The sequence below is a fragment of the Protopterus annectens genome, chromosome 7.part0 (assembly GCF_019279795.1).
Source record: "Protopterus annectens isolate FY-2018-M chromosome 7.part0, PAN1.0, whole genome shotgun sequence".
Taxonomy (NCBI): Eukaryota; Metazoa; Chordata; order Ceratodontiformes; family Protopteridae; genus Protopterus; species Protopterus annectens.
The window spans coordinates 421,400,432-421,426,703 of NC_056739.1; the positions used below are offsets into that span (position 1 = coordinate 421,400,432).

The 26,272-nt window shown below is 38.4% G+C and overlaps 1 protein-coding gene across 2 annotated transcripts in view; it reads left to right on the top strand.

Moving 5' to 3' along the window:
* EPHB4 (EPH receptor B4) overlaps positions 1-26,272 on the top strand; it is a 194,966-nt gene that overhangs the window by 28,030 nt on the left and 140,664 nt on the right. For both annotated transcript variants that reach the window (XM_044077006.1, XM_044077007.1), the window contains exons 2-3: positions 11,688-11,758; positions 17,740-18,421. In XM_044077006.1, coding sequence (XP_043932941.1) covers positions 11,688-11,758; positions 17,740-18,421 — 753 coding nt within the window. The remainder of the gene's footprint in view (positions 1-11,687; positions 11,759-17,739; positions 18,422-26,272) is intronic.

The following is a 26,272-nucleotide window of genomic DNA, read 5'->3' on the forward strand; positions in this document are numbered from 1 at the left end:
GCAATAAAGCAACAGGAACAGTTGTTAGCAAGCTAAAGCAATTTCAGTTAAGGAGCTAATGTGCATTAGGTGGAACTGTTGACAAAGTACAGTTTTTTCTTGGTAAGTTGTATATGTGTTCAAATATACTTTTATCAAAATTTTACATTTGTATTATTGCTGTCCTGTTGTGCATTTCTAACGTACGTTTTGCAGTCAGTACCATTCTCATCTAAACCTTGACCTGTCTAGAACAATGAAACTTGTCCCCTTATTATTTTCCAAAGTATGTCATAAATATTCATATAACATCATTTTCAATGTTGGTTACTTTTGACGTTTTTTGGAATCAAAAACCTTGCAATACCAATGACATCACCCTAAAGTTCTACATAGCCCAACATAGGAAACATACACCACTTGAATAAATCTAAATTATGTTTCTAAAATAAGCATTTTAGAGCCCTATGTGTGTACCACCAATGTAAACTGTAATTCCAACCATCTTAATAGCCATTTTTACTGTTCAAAAGTATCTAAACTCTTTTTGTCTAAATAAACAGTGAAGCCAGTAACTGTGTTGTGTATTATTTTGAACGATGCTGCCAGCTGTGTGACAAAGTTGCACTTAATCCAATCATTTTGTTAACATTCATTCTGGTGGATGGGACTTCTTTGAGGTTATTTGTGAGGTCTGTGACAATCTTCATGTGAAATCCTATTCCTTTTGGAATAAATAAACTGCGTAACAATAATAAATTCTCTTTTTTCCTCCTGATTCGTCATGCTGTTGTTGCAAATCTGACTACCATTTAAAGGTTACATACAGTAGTCTACTTTGTTTTCTTAGCAGGATGACAAAATATTTATTTTATTTATTTAGCGTGATGACTTTATTTATCTTAAACATGTTCTTTTCTTCATTTAACAAGAAAGCTTAACTAAAGTAAGGTCCGTCCTCCATTTATGTGTTTGGATCATAGAAATATAGCTATTCATAAATGGAATTTTTTTTACAACAAATGTTTATTTATTTTTACATATTTTATGATAAGATATAGAACTGGAAATGGTGTGGTCTTCACTTTGCTTGTTCATCTGTGGGGCCATTTTTTAAATACAAAAGCTCTGCTTCCTTTATAAGTCATTGTTTGTGGTGATACGTTTTTTCCCATCTGCCATTGTTCACTAGCTTATGGCGCCCATCTCCATTAGTGTTCCACATACCCATGTATTGTAGGAAACAGGGTTTGCTACATGACAGTAAGTTCCTGAGGTAAGATGCTTCCTGAGAATACAGCTGCCTTGTTTAGAGATCTGAAGCAAATAGCTGTGCACAAATCAAAAGTGAATGAACATAGAATGCCAGCCTGTATGAAGACAACAATGAAGTTAGCACTTTACTGTCTACCTGCCATTCTGGTGTCAGCATACCTTTTATTAACTTTCTTTTTACTCATTTTTTTTTTTAACAACCTTCTCCACATTGCTGCAGTATATGATAAAGCATTTCAAGGTTTGTCTAAAAATGTTTCCTCTTTCATTTACAGCTAATATATTATCCCTCATTTTTTTTCTTTTACCCAGTATAACTGCCTTTCTATTGATCATATGTCTTCTATTTTAACAAATTTTTCCCTTGTCCACCAGCTGACCATTACCTTCCACGGAGGCAGGCAAGAGCTGGGGATTGCAGCTGCCATCTGGAAGGGGTAATGAGTTTTTCAATTGCTCATAACATCCCTTCTACTGTATTGGCTGGAAAGCTCTTTGCCTTACCTGCTGCACTAAGCTTGTACATGCGCATGCTTCCTGCTGCACTCTTCCTGTTGCACTGAGCTAATACATGTGCATGCTTCCTGCTGCACCGATGTAGCACATGTGCATGCTTCCTGCTGCAGAGATAGCACTTATGCTTGCTTCCTGCTGCACCAAACTAACATGTGCCCATGTTTCCTACTGCACTGAGCTGGCACATTTGCAAGCTTCCTGCCGCACTGAAATGGCACATGTGCATGCTTCCTGCTGTACCAAACTAATACATGCCCATGCTTCATTCTGCGCTGAGCTAGCACAAGTGCATGCTTTCTGCTGCACTGAGCTACCACATGTGCTTGTTTCCTGCTGCATTGAGCTAGTGCATGTGCATGCTTCCTACTGTACTGAGCCAGCACATATGCATGCTTCCTGCTGCACCAAACTAACATGTGCCCATGGTTCCTACTGTAATGAGCTGACACATGCGCAAACTTCCTGCTGCACTGAGCTAGCACATGTGCATGCTTCCTGCTGCATTGAGCTAGCACCCGTGCATGCTTCCTACTGTACTGAACTAGTGCATGTGCATGCTTTCTGCTGCACTGGGCTGGCTCGTGCTCATGCTTCCTGTTACACTGAGCCAGCACTTATCCTTGCTTCCTGTTACACTGAGCCAGCACTTATCCTTGCTTCCACACACTTGTATTCCTCAGAAACTGCACTTCTTTAGTACCCTCCTGTAAGACAGGAAAGCCATGGTTAGCTGGTCCCTCCCTGGTATTTCCGGGCCCTGGATCATTGTTCAAATCCAGGTCACTCAAGGTATAGTCAGAACTAAACCCTGTACAGCAAGCCCTCTCTGCTTTATCTGTCTGACTCTTTGCTACTCTTTCAGTGTTTACTGTGTCTTTCTTTCCTGTCCACAGTGACTTTTTGTCAAAGTAAGTATGGGTTTGTATTATTGCTTGTAATGTTATTTCTGTTCTGATATTTTTCAGCAATATAAACCAAAATAAATGAAACTTCCATTCTGTACTTTTGTGTTAAGTGTAAACTTGGAACCTATAAAAAACATCCAATATGTTAAAAGGTGATTTGTGTTAATTTACTTTTTCTTCTGAATATATCAGTTATAATTATAATCAGGTTACTGCAAACAAGCCTCCAAAGAACTATCTCAAAATATTACTGACATATGTGACATTAAGTTTTGATGGCTAGGCATTTCAGGAGCTTCTGTGTTTCTTGGAAGTTTGAAAATAGGGTCTAGGGCAGACTGTAGGAAAGTCATTTCCCAGATTGGTAAGAGCTAAACAAAACCACTTGTTTATCTAATTTAGACTCTGTCCTACTGTATGCTGCCCCCTTCAAGCCATAGCTAGAGTTTGCTTGTCTGGTCCAACCTGTTTATGTCAGTTCAGTTTTCACCAAGTACTAAATAAAGCTTGGAATGGGATGTAGTAAAACACAGTGACAGGTATAGGTAGATTCTAGATGATAATCTCAGGTGCAGTGTTGTTACATTGGGGATCTTGTAACGCTGAAAGAAAGAAAGATCTGGAAAAAAAAAAACAAAAGTGTTGTTTCTCTTTAATATGGACTAACAGTGCGCCTGAGAGACTTTTACTTTGATTGCCTTTAGTAGTAAAGCAATCAAATTATACCATAATTCCATTTTAGTAATGCTGCAGGAACAAACCCAAAGTTACTCCTGCATCGTAACATACAGAAAAACGACAGATTGGGATCAGGATCACATGGTCTACAGTTTGTTTCTCCTCCGTAGTGGATACATTCCTCACCTTAAATAACTATCAGGATACACTCTATGGTTTCACCATGTTACTGCTTGAAAACTGTCTCTGCTATCCTGAATGCTCCCATTAATTTTTAATGCCCCCACCTCCAATTTTTTCAGACAAACTGAATGTATTTTCCCTTTCATGCATGTGTTTATTTTATTCTACACCACCTACCTGTCCATCTAATTAGCTGTCTGTCTGTCTTTCTGACTGTTTATTTTGTAAGTGGTGGGGGATGCAGCTGCTTGTTCTGAATGTGAGTTGATAACTTTCTTGCACAAGGCTAGGTGTCATTGTAAGTCTGTGCATTCTTGCAAAACAAACAGCTCCCCTTTATTGTATTTTCCCCACACTGCAGTTCCTGCTGAGAGTCATTTGCTTGTAACAATCTACTAATTCTTGGAAAGCAGTTATTAAAAATTACAAATTATGATTTGTGTATTTCATAGCAGCTTGGCCTAACATGTAAATATAAATATATATATATATATATATATGTTTGTTTTAAGTTACTGAGTTTGTGCAAGCTGGCTTGATTATAATTGTGGTATTTGCATGTGGGGGTGGGGGGTGCATTAGTTTTTTTCCAGTTCTTTGTTTTGCAAAGAAGAAAACATTCCTTGTGGCTTTACTTGAACTGTTTTCCAAACTGAGTCCTTTTTAGAAAAAAAAGTTAGTAAAATGGTATGGCACTATTCTCGGTTTTAAACAAGTAAACAAATTGTAACATAGAAATACAAGCTGCAATTCTGTATTTGTCTTTTTATAACAGAAAATGGTTTTCTGTTTGAGTTCCAAGTGTGCACAAAGGAAGAGTGTTCTTGTTTCTTGCACAGTTTCAGAGTTCTGTTTGAATTATTGCATGGAAATGTCTGTAAAACTAAGACAGCATTAGTGACACATGTTTGGCAGATTTTTTAATGTGATGAATGTGTTTATGTCTCCTCATTTGAGGAGCAGTGAGAGATCTAATGGAGTTCCACCATGTTCACCATGTCTTCTCTAATTAGATAAACACAAAGCGCAAAACAGCTCATACTGTATCGAGTACTCACAAACTTGTGTCAAAGGTAGGCAAGTACATGAGTAAAACAAGTAAATGCAGCAATAGTAAAACATCATTTTGAGGGCAGTCCCCCATGTGGAATACTTTGATCTCACTCCTCTTTTATAAGTCCAAAGTTGCTCCATTTCAGAGAAAGACCATTCACTGACACCATATCTTGCCTTTTCTCCAGGAGGGTTTGATGCCAAAGCAGTTATTAAACAAACACACAAGTAATAGCTTCTGGCAAGAGTGTGTCTCAAGTAGTAGTTGTACGAACCATGGAAAACCCAAGCGTTTCTACTAATGATTTGTGCTGGGATGATTGCAGCCGAAAGTGTAAGCCATTCTGGGGGGAAGAAATCTACCTACTGTTGCAAAAAACCCTCACACTGCCCTTTTACATTTTCAAGTGTGCTTACCCTGGTGTCATTAGCTTTTATTTGTAGGCCAGGCCTTCAGTCACCCCCATAAATGTCCCTTATCTGCACACTCTCCATCAGTTGGGTGCTTTTATTTATTTTTTTTTAATTTCTCCCAAGTCTTTTGGGTTTCTATTACCATAGGAATGGACCCCCTTCCAAAGTATGGTTAAGGTTTGGGAAATTATGTATTGTTTCAATCTTTGATATTAGCCAGAAGTACTCTTCGCAGTTCCTGCAATGTGCCCATAACTGTCACCTTCTGCACTTCATACAGTTACACGTATCAATAACATAGCAGTAATAAGACTATAAATTCCTTTTTATAAGGCCCATTGCTCCTACTAGTATTGGAACTGTCTGGGTGTCCTTCTGCCACAATGGTCTTGTTTCTGCCTGCAAATCCTGGAACTTTATGACTTCTGTCACTCTGTACATAGTATGCTATAGTCACTGGTCTTTTCTCTGTGGGGCCACCACTGTGTATATAGCTTTCAACAGTCTGGCCTTACCTTACCGTGGAAAACAATATCTGCCTTTTGAGTTTACCCTCCTCCCACACACTCTGCCATGGAACCTAATTTTAAGTTGGACTTCACCACAAGCTTGTTGTTGCTATGTTGCATTATACAGTTTAGGGATATATATATATATATATATATATATATATATATATATATATATATATATATATATATATATAACACTAACTGTAACTCCAGCACTCAAATAAAATATACTAAGATAGCTTCATTAAGCAAGTTTATTGCAGCACAGTCTGCAAAAACACAGACTGGTGACCGGTTTCGCCCTTGGGCATCATCAGTGTGTGACTGTGTTGTCAGTGGACCCAATATTTATACACCATTTCAAAGCATGTTGAACAACATATTTAAAGATACAAACACTCAACTATAAATATCAAAAATTGAAACCCTTCCTGTAAACAATGTTAATCACAATGTGACTATATTTCCTACCTACATGATAATATTAAATGCTTTGTGTTAATGTAAATTATTACACCAAAACTGAATAAACACATGTATACTGATCTATCACACAGCCTTCCAGAATTACCAGGCCTGAATGACCAATGATAATTCTGAAGGCTGAGTGATAGATTAGTGTACATGTGTTTATTCAGTTTTGGTGTAATAATTTACATTAACACAAGGCATTTAATATTTTCATGTAGGTAGGAAATCTATTCACATTGTGATTAACATTGTTTACAGGAAGGGTTTGTATCTTTAAATATGTTGTTCAACATGCTTTGAAATGGTGTATAAATATTGGGTGCACTGACAATACAGTCACACACTGATGACGCCTCAAGGCGAAACCTGTCACCGGTCTGTGTTTTTGTAGACTGTGCTGCAATAAACTTTCTTAATGAAGCTGTCTTAGTATATTTTATTTGAGTGCTGGAGTTACAGTTGGGTGTTTTGTATTTCACTCCATGCACTGTTATTGTTCATTCACGAGCACCATTTCAAGTTTTGGTATATAGATATGGGGTCCAGACACATGCTCGACTAGCATATGTCCGAATCACAAAACATTGAACACACATACACGAAAGCGCTTAACATCGACAAGCGCTTCCGTGTATGTGTGCCTGTTTCGTAGATCGGAGTACAGTGCGGGTAAGGGAAAATTCCCTTTTCCCACCTGTAGTGCGATCTTGGAGTGAGAGTAATAAAGTAGGGGGTGTGGAGGGCACAGGGGGGCGAATTCCCCCTGCAGAAACGAAGATTTTTTTTTTTGAACTACACATACACAGAAGCACTTTTCGATGTTAAGCACTTTCGTGTATGTGTGTTCGATGTTTTGTGATTCGGACACATGCTAGTCGAGCATGTGTCCTAGACCTATATATATATATATACACATATGTGTGTATATATATATATATATATATATATATATATATACATACATACATATATATAATTCTTGGCCTAAATCTTCCCCTAACTCACTCAACTTAGTCTGTGATCTCTTCTGTGCTCAGACTACTGTAGGCAGATTCCACCCCTCCCATTGCTCCAGTTTTACTTTCCTCAGCAAACAAGACAGGACTCGTTCTCTGTTCTGCTAATAATGTCACCCATAAATTTACAGCACATGGTTTAACAGGACTCAGTTTAATCTGGAAGTTGTTCAGCTTGGCTAAAACGCTTCTTTAGCAGGGTACTGATGAACTATCTGATAATGATGGCATACGTAGCTCATATGATTTACTGTTTCATTTCATGTATCTTTTAATTTATTTTAATTATTTTTATAATTTATTTCATGTATCTTTTATTTAGTTTCTGAATTACTTTAAAGAAGCTTTTGTATAATAATGTTATTATGTTATAATAATGTTTGATGTACTGGAAGCAATTTTGCTTATTTTCCTACCTTAGGGTTCTAATTTATAAGAACATGGGAATATACTGTGCAAGGGAACATAGGGGACCATAAGATGCCTAAGATATACACCTTTAAGTAGGAAAACTTAAAAGTTATTGCTTCTTAAATGTCTTTACCATTTACCCCATGCTAGAAGACACAATAATGCTAATGTTTACAAGTAGGGACTGCTTAATCTATACAAGTCTAACTTTTAAAATATGTAAAGTAGACATCATGCATGCACTTGTTTTCACACAAGCAAACAAACACATACACAGTCACCTACTTTTTTAATAACTCCTTTAAGTAAGTTTTGTACTATGACTTTTAATCATGCACTGAATCTTATCTTACCTGTAAGTGATTGACAGGCTATTATTTATATTTCCTGTAGTGCATTGTACCATCTCTGTTTCCTAGATCACACTGAGAAAGCTGTAATTGGTCAGTTAGTGCACTTACCTTTTTATCAAGTAGATAACAATTAAATGTTAATTACTTGAATATTGTCACTGTTGTCTGTAAGTGATGAGGCCACATCTAAAAGTAGAAGTCACTAATCATGTTAACAGTGGAACAAAACCTGACCTTTACTTTGATGTTTGTAACAAATTCTTTGCACTTTTAGTAAAGATAATAAAAAGAATTGCTTTGCGGGTTCAGTCGTGTGCCACACAAGGCCCAGAGCAATGCATCTGATCTTCTAAAAATGGAAGTGTACTCTTCTGAATGGATAGAGAAACATGTGTCCGAACTACAGGCGTAAAAGTGCCCAAGGTATTTAAAAGGTACAGGTCGGCAGTTCATAGACAGAGAGAGAGAGACTGTGATTTCCTTTTCTGTGGTTAAGGTATGAAGTGTGTGTGTGTGTGTGTGTGTGTGTGTGTGTGTGTGTGTGTGTGTGTGTGTGTGTGTGTGTGTGTGTGTGTGTGTGTGTGTGAGGCCTAACTTAAAAAGCAGCAGGGTATTTTAGGTGGAAGGAATGACACAGAGATGGCTTGGTTGGATAAGTAAATAAACAAGATCCGTCCGTCTCTTTACAGTCTCCCTCTTATCTTAACTGTGTGTCCCTCTCTGTCAGTCTCTGGTTTCTGTATCTGTTGTGATTTCCCCGCCCTGCCCATTTGTGCTGTTCCTCATTTTGGAATTTTAATGAATTACTAGACCATTGTACTTTCTCCTCAGATGATCTTCTACCATTGCTGAAGCACAGTTTATTATTTCTGCTGTATGCTAGCTTAGGCAGTGGTGGAAAAAAAGTTTTCTGTCAGCACATTGATATATGACAGATCTAAAACATTTTTTAGGCTTACCATCACTTAGCTTCTCGTTTTTTCAGGTTTCTGGTGTATTTAACTTTCACAGTTTCAGTAGTATACTCTCTACATGGATGTACCTACTTAAAATTCTGTGGTTCACCTGGGCTTGTTTGTTTAGCTTTTAAAACACATTGTAACATAAGTCTGTTGATCCATCTTTTTTATGTACAGGTATACAGTCCCAAGTATTATTTTCACTGTTTATTTAATTCTCATGAGCATCAGGGAGATAACAGAGAAAATGTGTAGTTAAGTTAAACAGCTTCATACCAGTAAATGAGAGACGCGTAATAACAATGATGCCTAGTAAAGGAGAGATGGGTTGTATATCTGACACTGCAAACAGAACCGCTTCCTTTGGATACCAAATAGTAGTCTCTGTCACCTGCTGAAATGATCATGTTCACAACCATGCATGACAATTACCTGGTTTAGAGTAGCCAGGCATGACAATTACCTGGTTTAGAGTAGCCATGCATGACAATTACCTGGTTTAGAGTAGCCAGTTGTTCCCTGCCAGCTGGTCTTGTGGTTGTAGTTAGAGCAGCACGGATGGACTTGGACAGATTGGAAAAAAAACTTTGTTTTGGCAGGTACCATTTTTTCCTCCCTGCAAAACACAAGAAGTATGATGGGACATAGTACCTGCCTTCATTTATTGCATGACACCTCATGCAAAAAAGGTGCAGGTGCTGTAAACTGTGACCCATCTATGACCTCATAGAAGGATCATTGCCCACCAAGTGCTTCAGGGGCAGATTCTTTAGCTCAACTGGTGGCAGGACCTTAGCTCCAGGTCACATGTGAAGATCTTGCCACTGCAATGACAGATCAGTTCCACAGCCATGTTTTTTTCAGTGCAAATGAGGGAAGTCTGCTGCCCCAGTGATCTTGACAGGTAATTTATAAGGCTGTATATATTCTTCCAGTTTCAGAAATTTGATCATTATGGGCTTACTGTGAATTTTGCCTCCCATGTCCCCATGAGAATGTCAAAATTTCAGATTTTGCTTGAACTGAAAAAAAAAAAATCCTGTAAAACTCTTTGTGGTTGTTTTTCTCTTGTTAAATTTTGATGAGGAATGTTGTGTAGAAAGGGGTTTACCTTTAAAATGTTGACGGTCGGAAAGTCAAACCCGCTTCCGTGAACTCTGAACTGCGCCTGGTCAAAACCTCGAATGCCAGTGTTCCGAACTGCAAAATCTTGCCCCCTTTTTGACCCATGTTAGCACTTGTTTGTAGGTGTGGTGTGATCAGAAATGTCGGCGTTCAATGTTTTTTCGAGTATGTAATGTTTTGGCGGTACAGGTTTCACGGAAACGTTTTGGTGGTACGGCCGTTTGACTTTGTACAGTCGACATTTTAAAGGTAAACCATAGAAAGGATTCACTGAATCCTGACTACCAAAATGCAAAAAAAAAAAAAAAAAAGATTTGCAAAATCCTGGTAATAAGTTGCTTTTGCAGTAAAGCCAGCTTTCTCGCCGGTGATTACGCTTGGTACAAGCTTCAGCGGTGTGATACTGGTGTTTTTGGGTGCAGTGGGTTTAGGTGCAAAGTTATGTTTTATTGAGGAGGTTGTTATTGCGGCGTATCCAGATATACTCAATAATAATATGTACACTCAAATTTTGACTCAGAAGTATGTCAAAAAATAACCTTGACTTTTTTAATTCTGTAAAGTTCTGTATACATCTGTTTATAACTTGTATTTCATTTGATTGTCTCCTCAACTTTCTCTTTTAAGTGGTTGTATGTTCTTTGTGTCCTGACTACATATTCTGTTGCATGATCATACTAAGGTTTGCATGCATGTTTCTTTTGTATGTGATATTTTTTAATGTGGCCATCCATACTCTTCACTGCTGACATCTAAATCACCTGTCAGCCTTGATAACTTGCATGTACCTGGACATATTTATATTTTTTGTCTGTCACTGCTCTAGTCTAGAAACTTGGAGGCATACCTCCCAACCCAAACAACAATTCGTGAAGAACAGATGGAAAATATGAGTCCACATTAGGGGCATTCTCATACGATCTGGAAAACTGAGACATTTGGTTGAAGAAGAATTAACTACATTCTTTTTCTTGACAGTTTTATAGATCGCTAAGTAAGAGGTGCTAATGTTTTACAATTCTCACTTAGTGGTTCCACTATGTAAATTTGTACATGATGTACGGATGAACATGTATCCTAGGTGTTACTTCGTTTTATACAAACTGTGGATGCTGGATTACACTGCCTATGTCAGTAGTCATTTTTCCTGTATTTGTCACCACCTCTATAAACATAAAGATTGCCCATCACCCCTCTATCTTCTTTATGAAAGGAAGTAAAATCATATAACATTTTTGGCACTGCTCTGGCAAGAATGAAAAATAGTTGGTGCTTTGGAGCCTTAGCCAGCCTTACAGAAATATGTAACTTTTCAGACTAAACTAGAAGAGACAGACTGTTTCACTGCATGGCTTGATACAAAACATCTCCTCTGGGCTTATTATGACCATGGTTACATGCATCTTATGTAAATTATATGCCCTGATTACTTATGTGTAACCATTTGCTTACGATGTAATATCAACCCTGGGCTGTTTGCATAGAGTACAAAATAGCAACCCTGTGCTACCTTTCAGCATTGTAATTTGTTGCAGGACATGCTAACATTTGTGTTGCATTCATTTGGGATTTTGTCAGTGACACTGTTGTAAATTTATGTCCCCTCTTCAAAAAAAAAAAAAGTTCTTAAAAAATAACTAAACTTTTTTCATAGCATTAAGTAAGAAACAGCTTGGTGGTGTCATTGTAAAGAAACAGTGACACATGCCAGTCTAGAAATTTGTAAGCCAGTTCTCCCAAGCAAATGTATGTATGTGGAAAGGGGTTTGTTTGTATATATTTGTGTTTTGAACTTCTACATGATTTTACCATTTAGTTTTCTCTTTCTGTTTTACAGAGGTACTTATGAACACTAGAGCAGAGACATCCGATCTGAGGTGGACGATATACCCAAAGCTTGAAATGCAGGTAAGCCATTATATGATATTTTTCTGGCATCAATTAGCATGAGCATTTGTTTTTGTCTTCATATGCTTTCAAAATGTCATTTGGCATTCTTCAAAATACTGAATGTGTGTTTTTTAGCAGAGAGAGCAAACAACACTGGTAGATGTCTACATGAGTATTACTAAACTTTGATGTAGATATTCTTTCAATGTGTCAAAAACCTTAGTGCACTCACTTAACCTGAAGAAGCATTTGCTGAAGCTCTGTGCTGTTTCTACTATGTGCATTCTAAGTATGGTATAACATTAACTGTTTTAGTAACTGAAAAGTTTGCACAATACCTGTCTTATAAAAAAGGGTGTAACAGACAAAACTGGACTGCAGAGTGTAATGCTTTCATTAAAGGCAGTTATTCCTGTATAGTAGGATAATTTAATGCCATAGTATTTAGGATGAGAGGAGTTGTCATAGTATGGATAAGATTAGTAGCAGTATAACTGGATTTAGTATGAAGGGGCTCTCATGTGCTGGGAGAGGGTATAGGGAGTAGCGCAGGCACTATTAGACTGAATCGAAGAATAGCGCACTGTATACCTTGGGTGCATAGAATTTTTCACTATGGAACAGTTTAAGCTCCAAGAATACTGAATTTAAAGATAACCTAGTGCTATTTGTACCACATTTGGTTCTGCATTGACTAATCACTCCAAATCTCATTGTCTTCAACTGTCTAGCAACATTTAAATATGATGCATTTTTGCATTTGTCTATCGCGTCTTTTAATCAGGTAAAATTTGACAGAGCTGTCAGTTTTTAGGGGAGTCAGAGTCACTTTGTTCTCTGTTACTTTACAAAGTGAGAGTTACACACCATATGTAATCCACATACAGCTTTTCTGGCCTTAGATAGTACACACATCTCATTACTAAACCACTAAGCAGTACTTGCAGAAGAAAGTGCCTCTACTTGTGATATTGATGCTTTCACTAAGTCCACTTTAAAGGTTTGGGGGTCCCTGGTAAATTGGGGGTGTGTGGCAGGATTAATAGAAGTTATCCAAAGCATGACTTAGGAAGTCACAGGACCCACAGTTGAATTTGTGAATTCATGTAGCACCATTTCTTAATATTTACTCCCCTTAAGTATCTCATTTGTCAGCAGTACAAAAATGTAACATTCACAGAATGTCAAGATGTCCCTGCTGTGTGTTGGCACTTGGGTTGCCGTTTCCTTCCCAGTATCATCTGTCTTTCTAATCACTTTTAGATGGAACAATGGTAACTTTTGGTACTAGGGAAAATTATTACAAATGAAAATAAATAAACAAGAGCTTGAATAAGAACCTCCAGTGACCACACTTTTCTAATACCTCAGTTGTAACGATTATGACAGTGACTGGAATGGTCAATAAATAGGATTAGTGAGAAATTTTCTCTGCATATTTTAATGTATGTTTGGCTTTTGTTTATGAATGTTAAGTATGGCTAGAATAATGCTCAAATGGAGCTGTGAGTTATATTGAGGAATTTTCTTTCCCCTCTTTTGTTGTATTTGTCTTTTTTAACTGAAACCATTACAGAAACGTAAAAGGTCGCCTGTGATTTGTATTTATCATTTCTCAGCCTTATGCAGCCTAGGAAGAAGCACAACTGAGACAGTAAATGTTCTTTCATATAGGTGACTACACAGTGTGGCAAAAATGTGTGTAAGCTGTGCAGGAGCGGTTGTGCAGTATGTGAATGAAATGATTATGGAACAGAAACTAGTTTCTTTCTGTTAGATCCATTTCATTATTTAATATCGTTACATGCATCATATTGATTCCCTTACACTGTACCCCCAACTAAAAAGAAAAACAAAAAAGAAAACACCTTTTTGATGTCTGCTAAAGAACTGATAATAGCTCACTTGAAATATTCACACTTCCTGTGGTCCTCTGTACTGAATATCTTACTACACAACTTTGTCTGGCTTTTTAAACATTGGGTGATCCAGGAACAGTTTTCAGGTGTGAGAAAGAGAAGGGAGATTGTTTCCCCTCCTCTTTTTGGCACTGGAAGTGTGTGAAACTTGAAAAGACTGAACTTTTCAAATGCTGATGAACTATAAATTAACGGTGCTCCACAAAGGGAAAGTCAAAACTGTGGTAAACCATGGAAGTGTTGCCCTCACATTTTCTGTTTATTAGGACTTAGTAATCCAACAGAAATGCCTTACATTGCATTTCCGATTCTGTAGGTATAGTGAAGAAAGGCACTGGTTAAAATAATGTACTACTTATAGGTTCATAGGTTCATACTAGGCTATCTGCCCTAGGGCATTTATAAGCCTAGCCAGAATGTGTTTGGCTTTCGCCACCCATTTTAAATTTATTTTGCTATGCCCTTTTTCGAGGTTAGTATACTGTGCCTCTGTCTAACAGTGAGACAGAAGTGATACCCGGAGTAAACCTACGATCTCCCATCCACTCCTCAAGATTCCTCTTGAAGAGAGTCAATGAAGGACTCTGCCTAACCTGGACTGGGATTTTATTCCAGAGTAAAGGGAGCCTCTGGGTTATGAATCTGTCCCTCCAGCATGTCCTATTTATTTCAGTGCTGAGGTTCAAGTCTCTCAAGTGTGTAGCTCGATGGGATTTGGATTTTCTGAGGTGCAGCATGTCCATTAATTCCGGGTTGGACATGGCTTTATACGTCAGGCACAGATCGCCTCTGAACAGGCGGTATGCCACTGAGTAGAGCTGGAGTTTCTTTAACCGGGCAGCATATGGCATCTGTTTGAGCCCTTTGATCCTCTTGGTGAGGTACTTTTGGGGTCTTTCCAGTTGCTGCAGGTGTCTGGTAAGGTACATCCCAAAAGGGGCATTGTACTCAATTATGGGCCTGATGAGGGATGAGTAAATAGGCACGATGACCTCCCCTGATCTAGATGTGAATCCCTTCATGATTAGGTGGGCTATATAAAATGTTTTTCTAACCACTTTGGCCACGTGGGTGTCAAATGAGAGATTGCTATCAACTTGGGTCCCCAGGTCCCTAATTACTTCTTCTGTACTTAATGGATTACCACCTATGTGGAATTTTGTGGGCACTTTGTTTTTGCCAAAGGGGATCACTGTACACTTTTTGGCATTTAGCTTGAGGCCATGGCTCTGGCACCAGTTGTCTGTTTCTATGAGGCCCTTTTGGAGGATATGGTGCCCAGTTTGCAGTCATCTGCGAACTTGGTCAGCCACAGTCCTTCCTTGTTGGCCTGTACCTCCGAGAAATATATACTGAACAAGAGAGGTCTCAGGACTGAGCCTTGTGAGACACCACTTGTAACTGGTTTGGAGTCTGACATGGCTCCAGCAATTCTAACCATGTGGGTTCTGTCCTTGAGCCAGTTTGCCATCCATCTAGTGATATAGGGGTTTATATTTAAGCTGGTGAGCTTATCTATAATGCCCGAGTGGGGTATTGTATCGAAGGCTTTTGCGAGGTCCAGGTAGGCTGTGTGGACCACCTTCCCCTCGTCAATCGCCTTGGTGACTGTTTCAAAGAAATCAACCAGGTTTAAGAGGCAGGATCTGCCCTTAACAAAGCTGAACTGGGTAGGATCCAGTGTCTGTAGGTCCCCAATATCTTTATTTATGAGGTCCATGATGATCCTTTCCATAGCTTTGCATACCAAGCTAGTTAGGCTTATGGGGCGATAGTTTCCAGGATCCGTTGAGGCACCACCTTTATGGAGAGGGACCACTGTTGCTGTACGCCACTCTTTGGGCACATATCCTGTAGTAAGGCTGAGATTGAACAGTAGTTTTATGTTTGGGTTTAGCTCTTCTTGCAGTTCATGTAGGACGCAGCCCGGGACACCGTCTGGTCCCATTGATGCTGTGTTTTTTGCTTTGGAGAGGGCGGCTCTTACCTGAGTATCTGAGATGTCAGGGGGGCAGCACTCTGCTGGGATAGATATTTGCCCTTTTGGTGGGGGGGGGGGGGTTTGTGCTGAACCTGTCAGCTAGGATGTTGGCAATGTCTGTGGGTTCCGTGTATTTTTTGTCATTTTGGACTAATTCTGAGCATATCTGGGAATTACCACCCAGGTTCCTAACATAACTAAAGAAAGCCTTGTGATTATCCTTAGTGTCCTGTGTAATTTTTCTCTCGAAGCTGGCCTTTTTATGACAATTTTATGAGTTCCCGTAGTGTTTTGCTAATACTGATCAGTGATGCCTTCCCTTTTTGGGATTTTGCTCTATCATTTAGTAGCTTCCTCCTTCTATTGTATAGTTTGTTTATGGCTGGGGTACACCAGACAGGACGTCTGCCTTTGGAGGATTGGGTCTTGGTTTTATGTGGGATCGCATGATCCATGCATTCCTGAAGGTGTTCATAGAATGCATTTATAAAGGATTCTGTGGTCTGGGCTGTGTTTTCCACAGGCCCGGGGGCTTTGAAGGATTCCACCTTGGTTTTGAGGAGTGTGAAATTTGCTTTAGAGAAGTTTTTCACTGTGGTTTTCTGGGCAGGGGGTGGGGTCGGGATGTGAATATCCAGTGAGATTAGTTTATGGTCTGATCTTACCAGTGAGGGATACACTTCTGGTCTGGAGCATAGAGTCCCCATGTTGGTGATGATCAGGTCCAGTATGTTTTCCCCTCTTGTGGGAGTGGTAACAAGTTGTTCCATAGCATTTGAGTTTATAAATTCTAGGAACCTTTGGGCTAGGGTGTTGGAGCTAGAGTAATGCTCCCAGTCTATGTTTGGGTAGTTGAAGTCGCCCAATATAATGGTGTTTGGAGAGACCTTCATATTTTCCAGTGTTCTCAGGAAGGCCAAGTGGGGTTCCTGGGTTTGAGAGGGTGGTCTGTAGCAGGCTATAAACTGGAAGCAGTTTTACCCACTGTTAGTTGCACATGGATAGTCTCTGATGCTTCTGGAGGTGTGGGTATCCTTGATGAATATCGATACCCCCCCTCTTTTTGTGGTTCGGTCCAAGTTTTGGGGCCGAAAAGCATGGTATGAGGTATAACCTGGTAGTGCTGGGGTGCTCTCGGGAGCCCTGAACCAGGTTTCTGTTACTGCACAGATATCGATGCTCTCCATGCTAACGAGAGTTTCGAGTGCGTGCATCTTGAAGTTTAGACTTCTGCTGAGTTTGATTATAACCTTTGGAAGAAAAATTGGCCAGGCTTAAAATGACTCACAAGGGCAGCTAGTGAAGTACTTGCCTTTTAAGAAGCTATGTGGTGTTGCATTTTCTGTTACTTAAAACATTAATACAAGGACTGGCAAACCCAGTCTGATGAACATTTATCGAGAGAAGAGGCTTGCTTCCTATGGTCTCAGTATAATAGTGCAGTTCTAATTCAGAGAGCAGTTAACAAACTTAAAGGTAGTGTTCACATAATCACACCACACCTTTTCATTACTGGGCCCAAATACTTGGACTTGCCTCCATGCCACTGTGTCACTGTGCCACCACGAAAGATCTTCCTTAACTGAACCTCTTCATAAATTACCGGTTTAACTTAAAAATGTAGTAAGACATGAAGCTCTGCTGACAGACCCACCATTGTACCAAGTACCCATAAGATCTGTTTAGTTAACCCCTGTGTGGAACATTGTGGTTGTAAAGTCTACATTGTTTATGTTGAACTTATAAGCCGTTTATTCAGGTAGGCATGAGTTAGTGAGGGTTTACTCTTCCATTATGTGGTATTGTTATTCGGTGTACCTGTGTGACTTAGCCGTGAGGCGTGATTAGGCTGTGAACAGTAGACACATCACAGCACCTTGTGATTATGCAAGGCATAAAGTTTATTTTATAGGAGTCATTTCTCAGTTATAAGACTATAGTTATATTGATATTACTTGTATGTCATGCTTTAGAAACTAGCATCCCAGCCGGAGGTAATACCAGCATTACAATAGTAATCATTATGCCTTGTCATTTGACTGTCACATGTTTATCTAATATTAATAAATGTTTCTCCTCCTCCCACCTTGTCTTCTTAGTGGGAAGAAACAAGTGCAGTTGACGATGAGCACAACATTGTCAGAACCTTTGAGATCTGCAATGTAAATGGACAGAACCAGAACAACTGGCTAAGGACAACTTACATTCGGCGTCGGCAAGCCACTCAGGTATACGTGGAGGTGAAGTTTACAGTAATGGAATGTTCATCCATCCCACTAGTACCAAGAACCTGCAAGGAGACCTTTAATATTTTCTACTATGAGTCTGACACAGATTCTGCCACGGAACAATACCCTGCCTGGATGGAAAACCCATATATAAAGGTGGACACTGTGGCTGCAGATTTCTTGCTCAAGAAATTGCCTGGGAGGGCAGCAGTTGGTAAGATCAACACCAAAGTCTTTAAGGTGGGCCCTTTGTCCAAAGAAGGCTTTTACTTAGGTTTTCAGGACCAGGGAGCTTGTATGGCACTTCTTTCTGTCCGTGTTTTTATAAAGAAGTGCCCGTCCATCACTGCGAACCTTACAACTTTTGCAGAGACTGTGGTCAGCAGGTTGGTATCTCCTGCCTTTGGAAAGTGTGTGCAGAATGCTGTGAGCTCCTCCTCTGGCCATCTGAATATTTACTGCCAGGAGGATGGACAGTGGGCTGAACAGGTTATGACTGACTGTACTTGTAGAGAAGGTTATGAACCTGCAGAGAAAAACACAAAGTGCCAAGGTAAGTAACAGTTCCTTTTTTCTTCTAATGTCATGTGATGTGATATTTTTACACTGCAAATATGTTGTTTTTAAATTACAAAAGTATAAATTTCAGTCATAATTTACAACACTGACCTCAGTGTGTTATAAGAATTTAACTGCTGATAGATTTTTATCATCCCAGAGGTGCAATCTTCTTCCAGCAATTTGTTTTTGATCATCAAAAAAAGCATTCCCCATTATATGTTGAAATGTACACTGAAGTTTATGGGCTCACTGGAAGGATATCCTTTGATTGATTTCCATGCAGCTGTTGCCATGAAGCTGACCTGATGGAAAATAAAAATGTTTGTTTTTTTTAGTTACTTTTGAATAATTCAGCCTTGCTCAGCCACTGGTTGCCATAGTTGTAGGTGTCCTGTTTTAGCTTGGAATCCTGAAGAATTCCTCTAGATATTCATAAGACTTATCAAACAATCTGTCTGTGTGGACATTTTCCCCTTTCCTGATCTTTTATAAAAAAGTTATACTTTGCCTACATTTTTAATACAGTGCATTTAAAAGTTGTAAAGGCTGACATTTATAATTCAGTTAAATGTTATTCAGAACAGAAATTGTTACTTGATTTTACCATAATTTCTTTTCAGAGATGTGTTTCTTGCAGTTTCAAAAGTATTCATTGTTTAAGTTGTAACACAGCATACCCATTCTTGGAATGTTTCTATTTTTCCCAATAATAAATAGTTTAGCAGAGTCAGCATACACAGGAAATCACTTTAATATAAACTGCCTACGAATAAATAAAAAAAATGTTTCCAGTTTCCTTACTGTTGTTAAGAGATTTCTTTGCGGTAGCCCATTCTGAAATATATAAAATATGAATAAAAGTAAAGTTATGTACAGTACTACAAATTGCACTTATTAGTTGTGCAGCTTAAAATTCCAAACCACACAAATACATTGATAGAGTCTGGATGTGAAATTATTGCTGTAATGGTTATGAATCTTGAGGTGTCATTGTGTAAAGGACCACTGTATGAGGTTTTGTTCCTGGCAAGAAACATTTTTTTTTGTATGTGAATCTCATATCCTTGCATGTTCAAAGTACCAACTTTTGAAGGCTAGTTTTCATAAGTTGTTTTAACCATGAAATGGGTAGACATAGATACAAATCCTGTGATTTTATAGTGATGCTGCTACAAAAAAGCACACCGTTCTTTGTCACAATTCTATATTGGATCTTTTATTTTAATACTGCTGGTTATAACACATATACAGATTTGGTATATAAGTGACAATGCATGATTTTGCAATGTCTGAGATTCATTTATAATCAAGATGTACTATGTTTCAGCTGTAAATTCTAGGATTTATGATTACATGTGATTTATTCTGTAAGCAATTGTAAAATGCACTGTGTTGTTGGCATCAAGTCATGCAGTTCTTTAATATGTTGAGATGGATCCCCTTCTAATACTCAGACAAACATATTATCAGATTTCAATTTCATGAGATGAAAAATCGCGAAAATGAAATACCCGAACAGTGAATTTTTCCCAGGGTAAGTAAAAGACTTGCCCAACATGCCCTATTCTACACTGTAGTGTGATCCCTGAGTTGGTATATATAGTTAGGGGGTTGTGGAGAACATAGTCCCCCATCTTGGTGGGTTTTATTTACTCTGGTGTGTGTTTTGTTATAGTTTGGGGAAGTGTTTACGTGCCTGGGGAAAAATTCACTGTTTGGGTATTTAATTTTCATGATTTTCATCTCATGAAAATGAAATTTGATAATATGGCCATTCGAGTATTAGAAGTAGATCCCTTGAGATACAGCTACTTTTCAATATCTACTAGCTGTTTTGGTTTAAATGGAAAAAAAAATGACTTTGTCCCATGACCTGGGTGACTCAAATTCAGTACGTACCTGTTGGAGCTGATGAGGGGGTGGAAAGGAAGGCAGGCTTTTGCTTAACAGTCTTCAAGGAGAGGAGAGGGGGGTCTCTTCTCATTAGCAGCCCCTCTGTAGTAGATTCTTAGTGAAGTCTGCAAATCACACAGTAGTACTTTCTAGCAAGGGAAGGTAGGGCTAGATTTGGTCATGCCATCTGGAGGCATGGTACACCTCTCAAAATCCGCTGTATGCCAACCCTTTTAGTGCTAATGTTGCATGCAGGGCTTAAAGGGAATGTTCTCCTAAAAACTGTTATATTTTTTTCTTTTGGGACATCTGCCACACTCTGTATTGTTGCATTATTCTATATCAGATTATTAACTCACAAACTTTTATTCACTGAAACCCCTTCATATATTTTTGCTATCCGTTTAATCACAGGACTGAATTCCATGAATAGTGCATTTTGCAGATGTGAAATGCCATCTTGAATTACAGAGTTTGGCACTGTGGTGTGAAAGTTACCATTTGACATGATTTTGAATGCTAGATTTACAGTGGTGGTACTGTGTACTGTGGGGAATGGCATAAAGCGTGTTAATTGCAGGGTATGTAGCAATAGTGCAATGGATTATGGGATATATGATATTACAGTTCCAGTCATTGTATTTACAGTTGTCAGAGTCGTTGAACAATGTGTCTTGAATACATTTGTGCTTGCTGTGTTGTGAACCTGTGGGTGTATAGCATTATTATATAATTATTTGATACCATGGTGCTGTAAATCACACATACCAAGGCTCTGATTTGCAGGATTTGATTGAACTGTGAATGTTGGAATGAATGATTTTAGACCCATGGTCCATGAATTTATGTGTACATTGATACAAGTAATGAGACATTTTATAAACCTGTTGGTCCAGAGGCTTCTTTGGTGAATTATCCTCAAGAACAGTACATAGTCAAGGGGTGGGTAAGAAGTTATGAGGTGAATAAAGATCAAATGCAACTCATCATTGTAGAACTCTACCTTAGAGTCACAAAGATAATCTCACCAGGAGAAAGCTAATTCTGAGTACATGTATTAGTATCACCGCAGCATTTATACAGTTTACAGTGCACTTTTCAACGTAGTCTTAACCCAGAAATTTGTCATACATTCACATGTAGCATGTAGTACAGGTACATAAGATGGGCGGAGAATATGAGGATGCTGTGACATCCTCTGTGACTGTCAAAGTATTCTTTCTGTGTCTGTTTTGCTGTTTGTTTTAACATATGAATGACATCACAGCTGTCAGCTTGGAGGATCTCTGAAGTAAAAGATAACTGGATGCAAACTGTATAAGGTATCCACATCTGGTGAACTACGTACATTATTAGTGTGCTGCTACAGATTCTGGGAGGTGTAATGTCAGATGAGTACGTTTTGAGGTTATATGCATTACTTTTTTGATTCACAGGTAATAAGGCTCTGGTGCATACTGCAGTTTGCCAGCATGGACTACACATGGTTGTAACTCATGTAAGCCACATGCTGTGGGACTTGCAGTACCAGTGTTGTGAATGTTCAAACTTTAATTTCACACGGTGAGCAGTGATGTTCACAATGTCATTACAGTACAAGTGTCACGAATCTTAAAACTGTAATGTCACACTGAAAATACCTTTGGAGTACTAGTGCCGTGAATCTTCAAAATGTAATGTCACACTGTGAGTTGTGATGTTCACAATGCCAATACAGTATGAGTGCTATGAAGCTTCAAACTGTGATCTCAAACCCTTAATAGTACTAGTGCCATATATTTTCAAACTGTAGTGTCACAATGTCACACTGTGAGCAATGATGTTCACAATACCTTTACAGTACTAGTGCAATGAGTCTTTAAACTGTAATGTCACACCATGAGTCATGATGCTCACAGTATTGCACGATATCATGGCTGTGAACTAACACCAGTGACAAAGTAGCTGTGAATTATTAGGCTTAGTTGAAACTGTTGCAGTACTACTGCCATGAATCTTTAAATTGTATTCTCAAACTGTGGGCAGTGATGTTCACAATGCTATTACAGTACTAGGGCAGTGAATTGTCAGATTTTGATGTCCACAATACCACTGCAGTACCAGTGCCGTAAATCTTCAAACTGTAATGTCACACTGTGGAACATGATGTTCACAATGCCATTGCTGTACCAGTGCCGTAAATCTTCAAACTGTAATGTCACACTGTGGGATATGATGTTCACAATGCCATTGCTGTACCAGTGCCATAAATCTTCAAACTGTAATGTCACACTGTGGGACATGATGTTCACAATGCCATTGCAGTACCAGTGCCATAAATCTTCAAACTGTAATGTCACACTGTGGGCCGTGATTTTCACAGTGCTATCACAGTACTAGTGCCATGAATTTTAAACTGTACCGTCACACTGTGAGTCATGTTGTTCACAAAAGCATTACAATATTAGTGCTGTGAATCTTCGAAGTGCATTGTCTTTCAGAATGTATTGTGTTACTGGTAGCACAACTTGTACTGTGTCGAATTTATGGAATGATGTCCACGAGTAATGACGCAACACGATGAATGGGAGCTGGGGCTTTTTGATGTCCATGAGTAATGATGCAACATGATGAGTGAGAGCTGGAGCTTTTCTAATGCACAGGACAGATTGCACAATATCATGTCTGTGAACTAGCACCAGTGACAAAGTAGCTATGAATTATTAGGTTTAGTTGAAACTGTTACACTTACTTGGCCAGAATTTTGTGGGGATTATGTGCTTTTGTATTGTATAATTTCATGTTTAAATGTAAAAGTCCAAAATTCAGAATATGTACAGAAAGCTCTATTAGAGTTAGAAGAAGGACTTTGCTGCAATTCAGCAAAAAAAATATTTCATGATATAATAAGAAAAAATGTTTATTGTTCCTCCTGTTTCACCTCTTTGCCATTCCTACTGTTTAATGTATTCCAAAAACTAAAGACTGCAGTACTGTTTGTCTTTGAGTATTATGTAAGACGGTATGAGACACAACACATACTGTACTGTAGTCTTATCACAACTCATTCATTGTTGCTTAACAAGATTATGCTTGGAGCTGGGCAGAAGTTGAACTCTGCAACTGTTAAGTGCTTTCTCATAATGCAAATATGCTTACAATCACCAAATTGTGAAGTTACTTTATCAATAGGTTCAAGATTTCTTGTACCATATTTTGTAAGAGTGAACTGAGCCCAATGGCTTTTTCTTGACAATAGGAGCCGAGACCTGTTGCTGGTAAATTTGATTGTAAAATATAATTATTGTTATTACTTTTAAAGACGGTCATTAGTGGGTAATTACTTCTAAGCCTTAGACGTCGGTCTTTGCCTTTACTAGTCTTTTTCTCCTGCCTTTGGGAGAGAAGTGGTACCATACACAGACATGGATGTGCCTAGCATGCTTACAAGTTGTCACAGCATTGGTGGAAGAGTGACTTTAGATTGAAAATTTAATGTAGTGATGAGTTTGACAGCATCGTGTTGTATAATGCGAGCTGGTGGAACACTTTATTTGGGGGTAAGGGGGTTCTAGGGGTGGCTTTTACCCCTGCAAAAAAAATATATATATATATATATTTAGTGGACGTAAAAAGTTTACACACAGATTTGTTTTGTTTTTCAATTGAATTATACAGGTTATAGGTGACATTAAAGGGAAAAGTTTTGAAATGATTTATTGTGGTCTCATTTTTTTATACCACAAAAACCTGGCATTTTTAACAGGGGTGTGTAAACTTTTTATATCCACTGTATGCATGTATGTATGTATGTAAATATGTATATATATATATATATATATATATATATATATATATATATATATATATAGCAATTTTTGATCGAAAGATCAAATGTACGAATCCATTATCACCGAACATACTTTACTGAGAGTGTGCTTACAGTAAAGTAAAAAAACAACATTAAACCTACTTCTATGCACCCCCACACCCCCCCTACTTTAATATTCACACTCCGAGGTCACACTACAGTGGGGAGAAGGGAATTTTCTCTTATCCGCACCATAGTATGACCGGCACAACGGGCATATTTATCCGAAAGTGCTGCTTTGGTGAACAGCACTTTCGGTTAAGTATGCTCTGTGATTTCTGCTTCGGTGGAAAGTGCATTCGGGGATCTGTACGGATCCCATTTATATGTGTGTGTATAGATACATATATATATATATATATATATATATAGATATATATATATATATATATATATATATATGTATGTATATATATAAATGTATATTATGCATAAATATATATATATATATATATATATATATGTGTGTGTGTGTGTATATGTGTGTATATATATGTATATATATATATATATATATATATATATATATATATATATATATATATATATATATATATATATATATATATATATATATATATGTGTTGTGTGTGTTTATGGTTTTTGAGTCACTGGCTTTCAATTTAATGTCCATTTAACTGTTTTTCTCTATGTGTTCTGCTACTTTTTATAGGGCCTGTTTTTATGCTTTGGCTTAATTGGCATTAAAATATAATTGTGAGAGACAATTTATCAGTTTAGTAGGCATTAAAATAGGGAGAGCTTTCTTCTAGGTGTGTCAAAAGTGAGAAATCGGTCAAACCTGCAAACTGGTTTCCCTACATCCAGATGTCTGAGGTTCTGTCTGGTTAAGTTCAGCTCACCAACGTTAAATCCCTCATGCTATGTTTTCCACAGAAAAAGCACTTGTTGGTGTGGTTTGTAAGTGTGTAGTAGCAACTGTTTGCCTTCACAGATTTCCCTTTGGAGTTGGTGTATATTCATCTATCTGTCTACCTATGTGTGTATATATATATATATATATATATATATATATATATAGATATCTATATAGATATCTATATATATATATATATATATGTATGGTTTCACGTCATAATCTCGAATTTCAGCATTTCGAGACCATGAAGCTGAAACTGCAAATGCTGAAGGTGCATAAGAGCGAATCTGAATATCTCAAATCCGTGCTTATGCATTTTGTTTGTTACGTGAAGTGTTCGGCTGTTGTGGTGTCTGGAATTGAAGGTGAGTGAGTGTATGTGTGTGATGTTCTTCGTGTTTCACTGTTGCAGTCATTACATTTGCAGTTCTTACATTTGGGAGTATTTTGCTGGCAGGTTGTCCTCAGTCGGCCTGAATTCCAAAGTCTTGGGACCTGCGTCGGTTGCTGTCTCCTCTTCAGGTCATCGGGGGTATAAAACATGCAGCCTACACCATTTTCTTTAGTCTTTCTTGCTGCGTGGTGCCTGAAGCAGAAGCATTTCGCAAGTGCCGGTCGGCAGACTACTGAAGTATTCCAGTTAGAGTTTCAGAACCGAAGTCTTCACTAAAGCTTAGTACCCCATTGGGGAAACTTTTTTCTTGCTTTTTACTGATGTCAGAAAAAGTTAATAATTGCATTACTTGTGGGAAGCAAATACCTCATAAGAATTTCCATTTATACTGTATTCCTTGCCTAGGCCCTGATCACAACATGCCTGGCTGTCAGTTTTGTGCTAGATTTAACCAATGCACTATTAAGCGTTGGTATATTTTTGCATCAAAGTATTTTGGAAACAGATTTAACTACCCAGTAATGTCGTCAGATAACATTCCGACTACTGGAGTACATAAAAAATGCAAAGAAAAGGACAGAGAAAGGCAGTTGAGATCCAAATCCGATGCCGAAGCTTCTCCTAAGCCAGTCGCCGGTTCACCGGTACTCAGTGAGGCGCATTCGCAGCCCCTGATACCCGCTACCTTTGAGTCGCAGGCCTCTACCGACACCCATGTGGAGTCCGGCATGCTGCAAGATACTCAAGGTATTGGACCGACGGATGTATCTCCCTCGGATGGGTTTGGAGCTGCTGAGCAGGCACCGGCTTCTGAGGGTGTATTCAG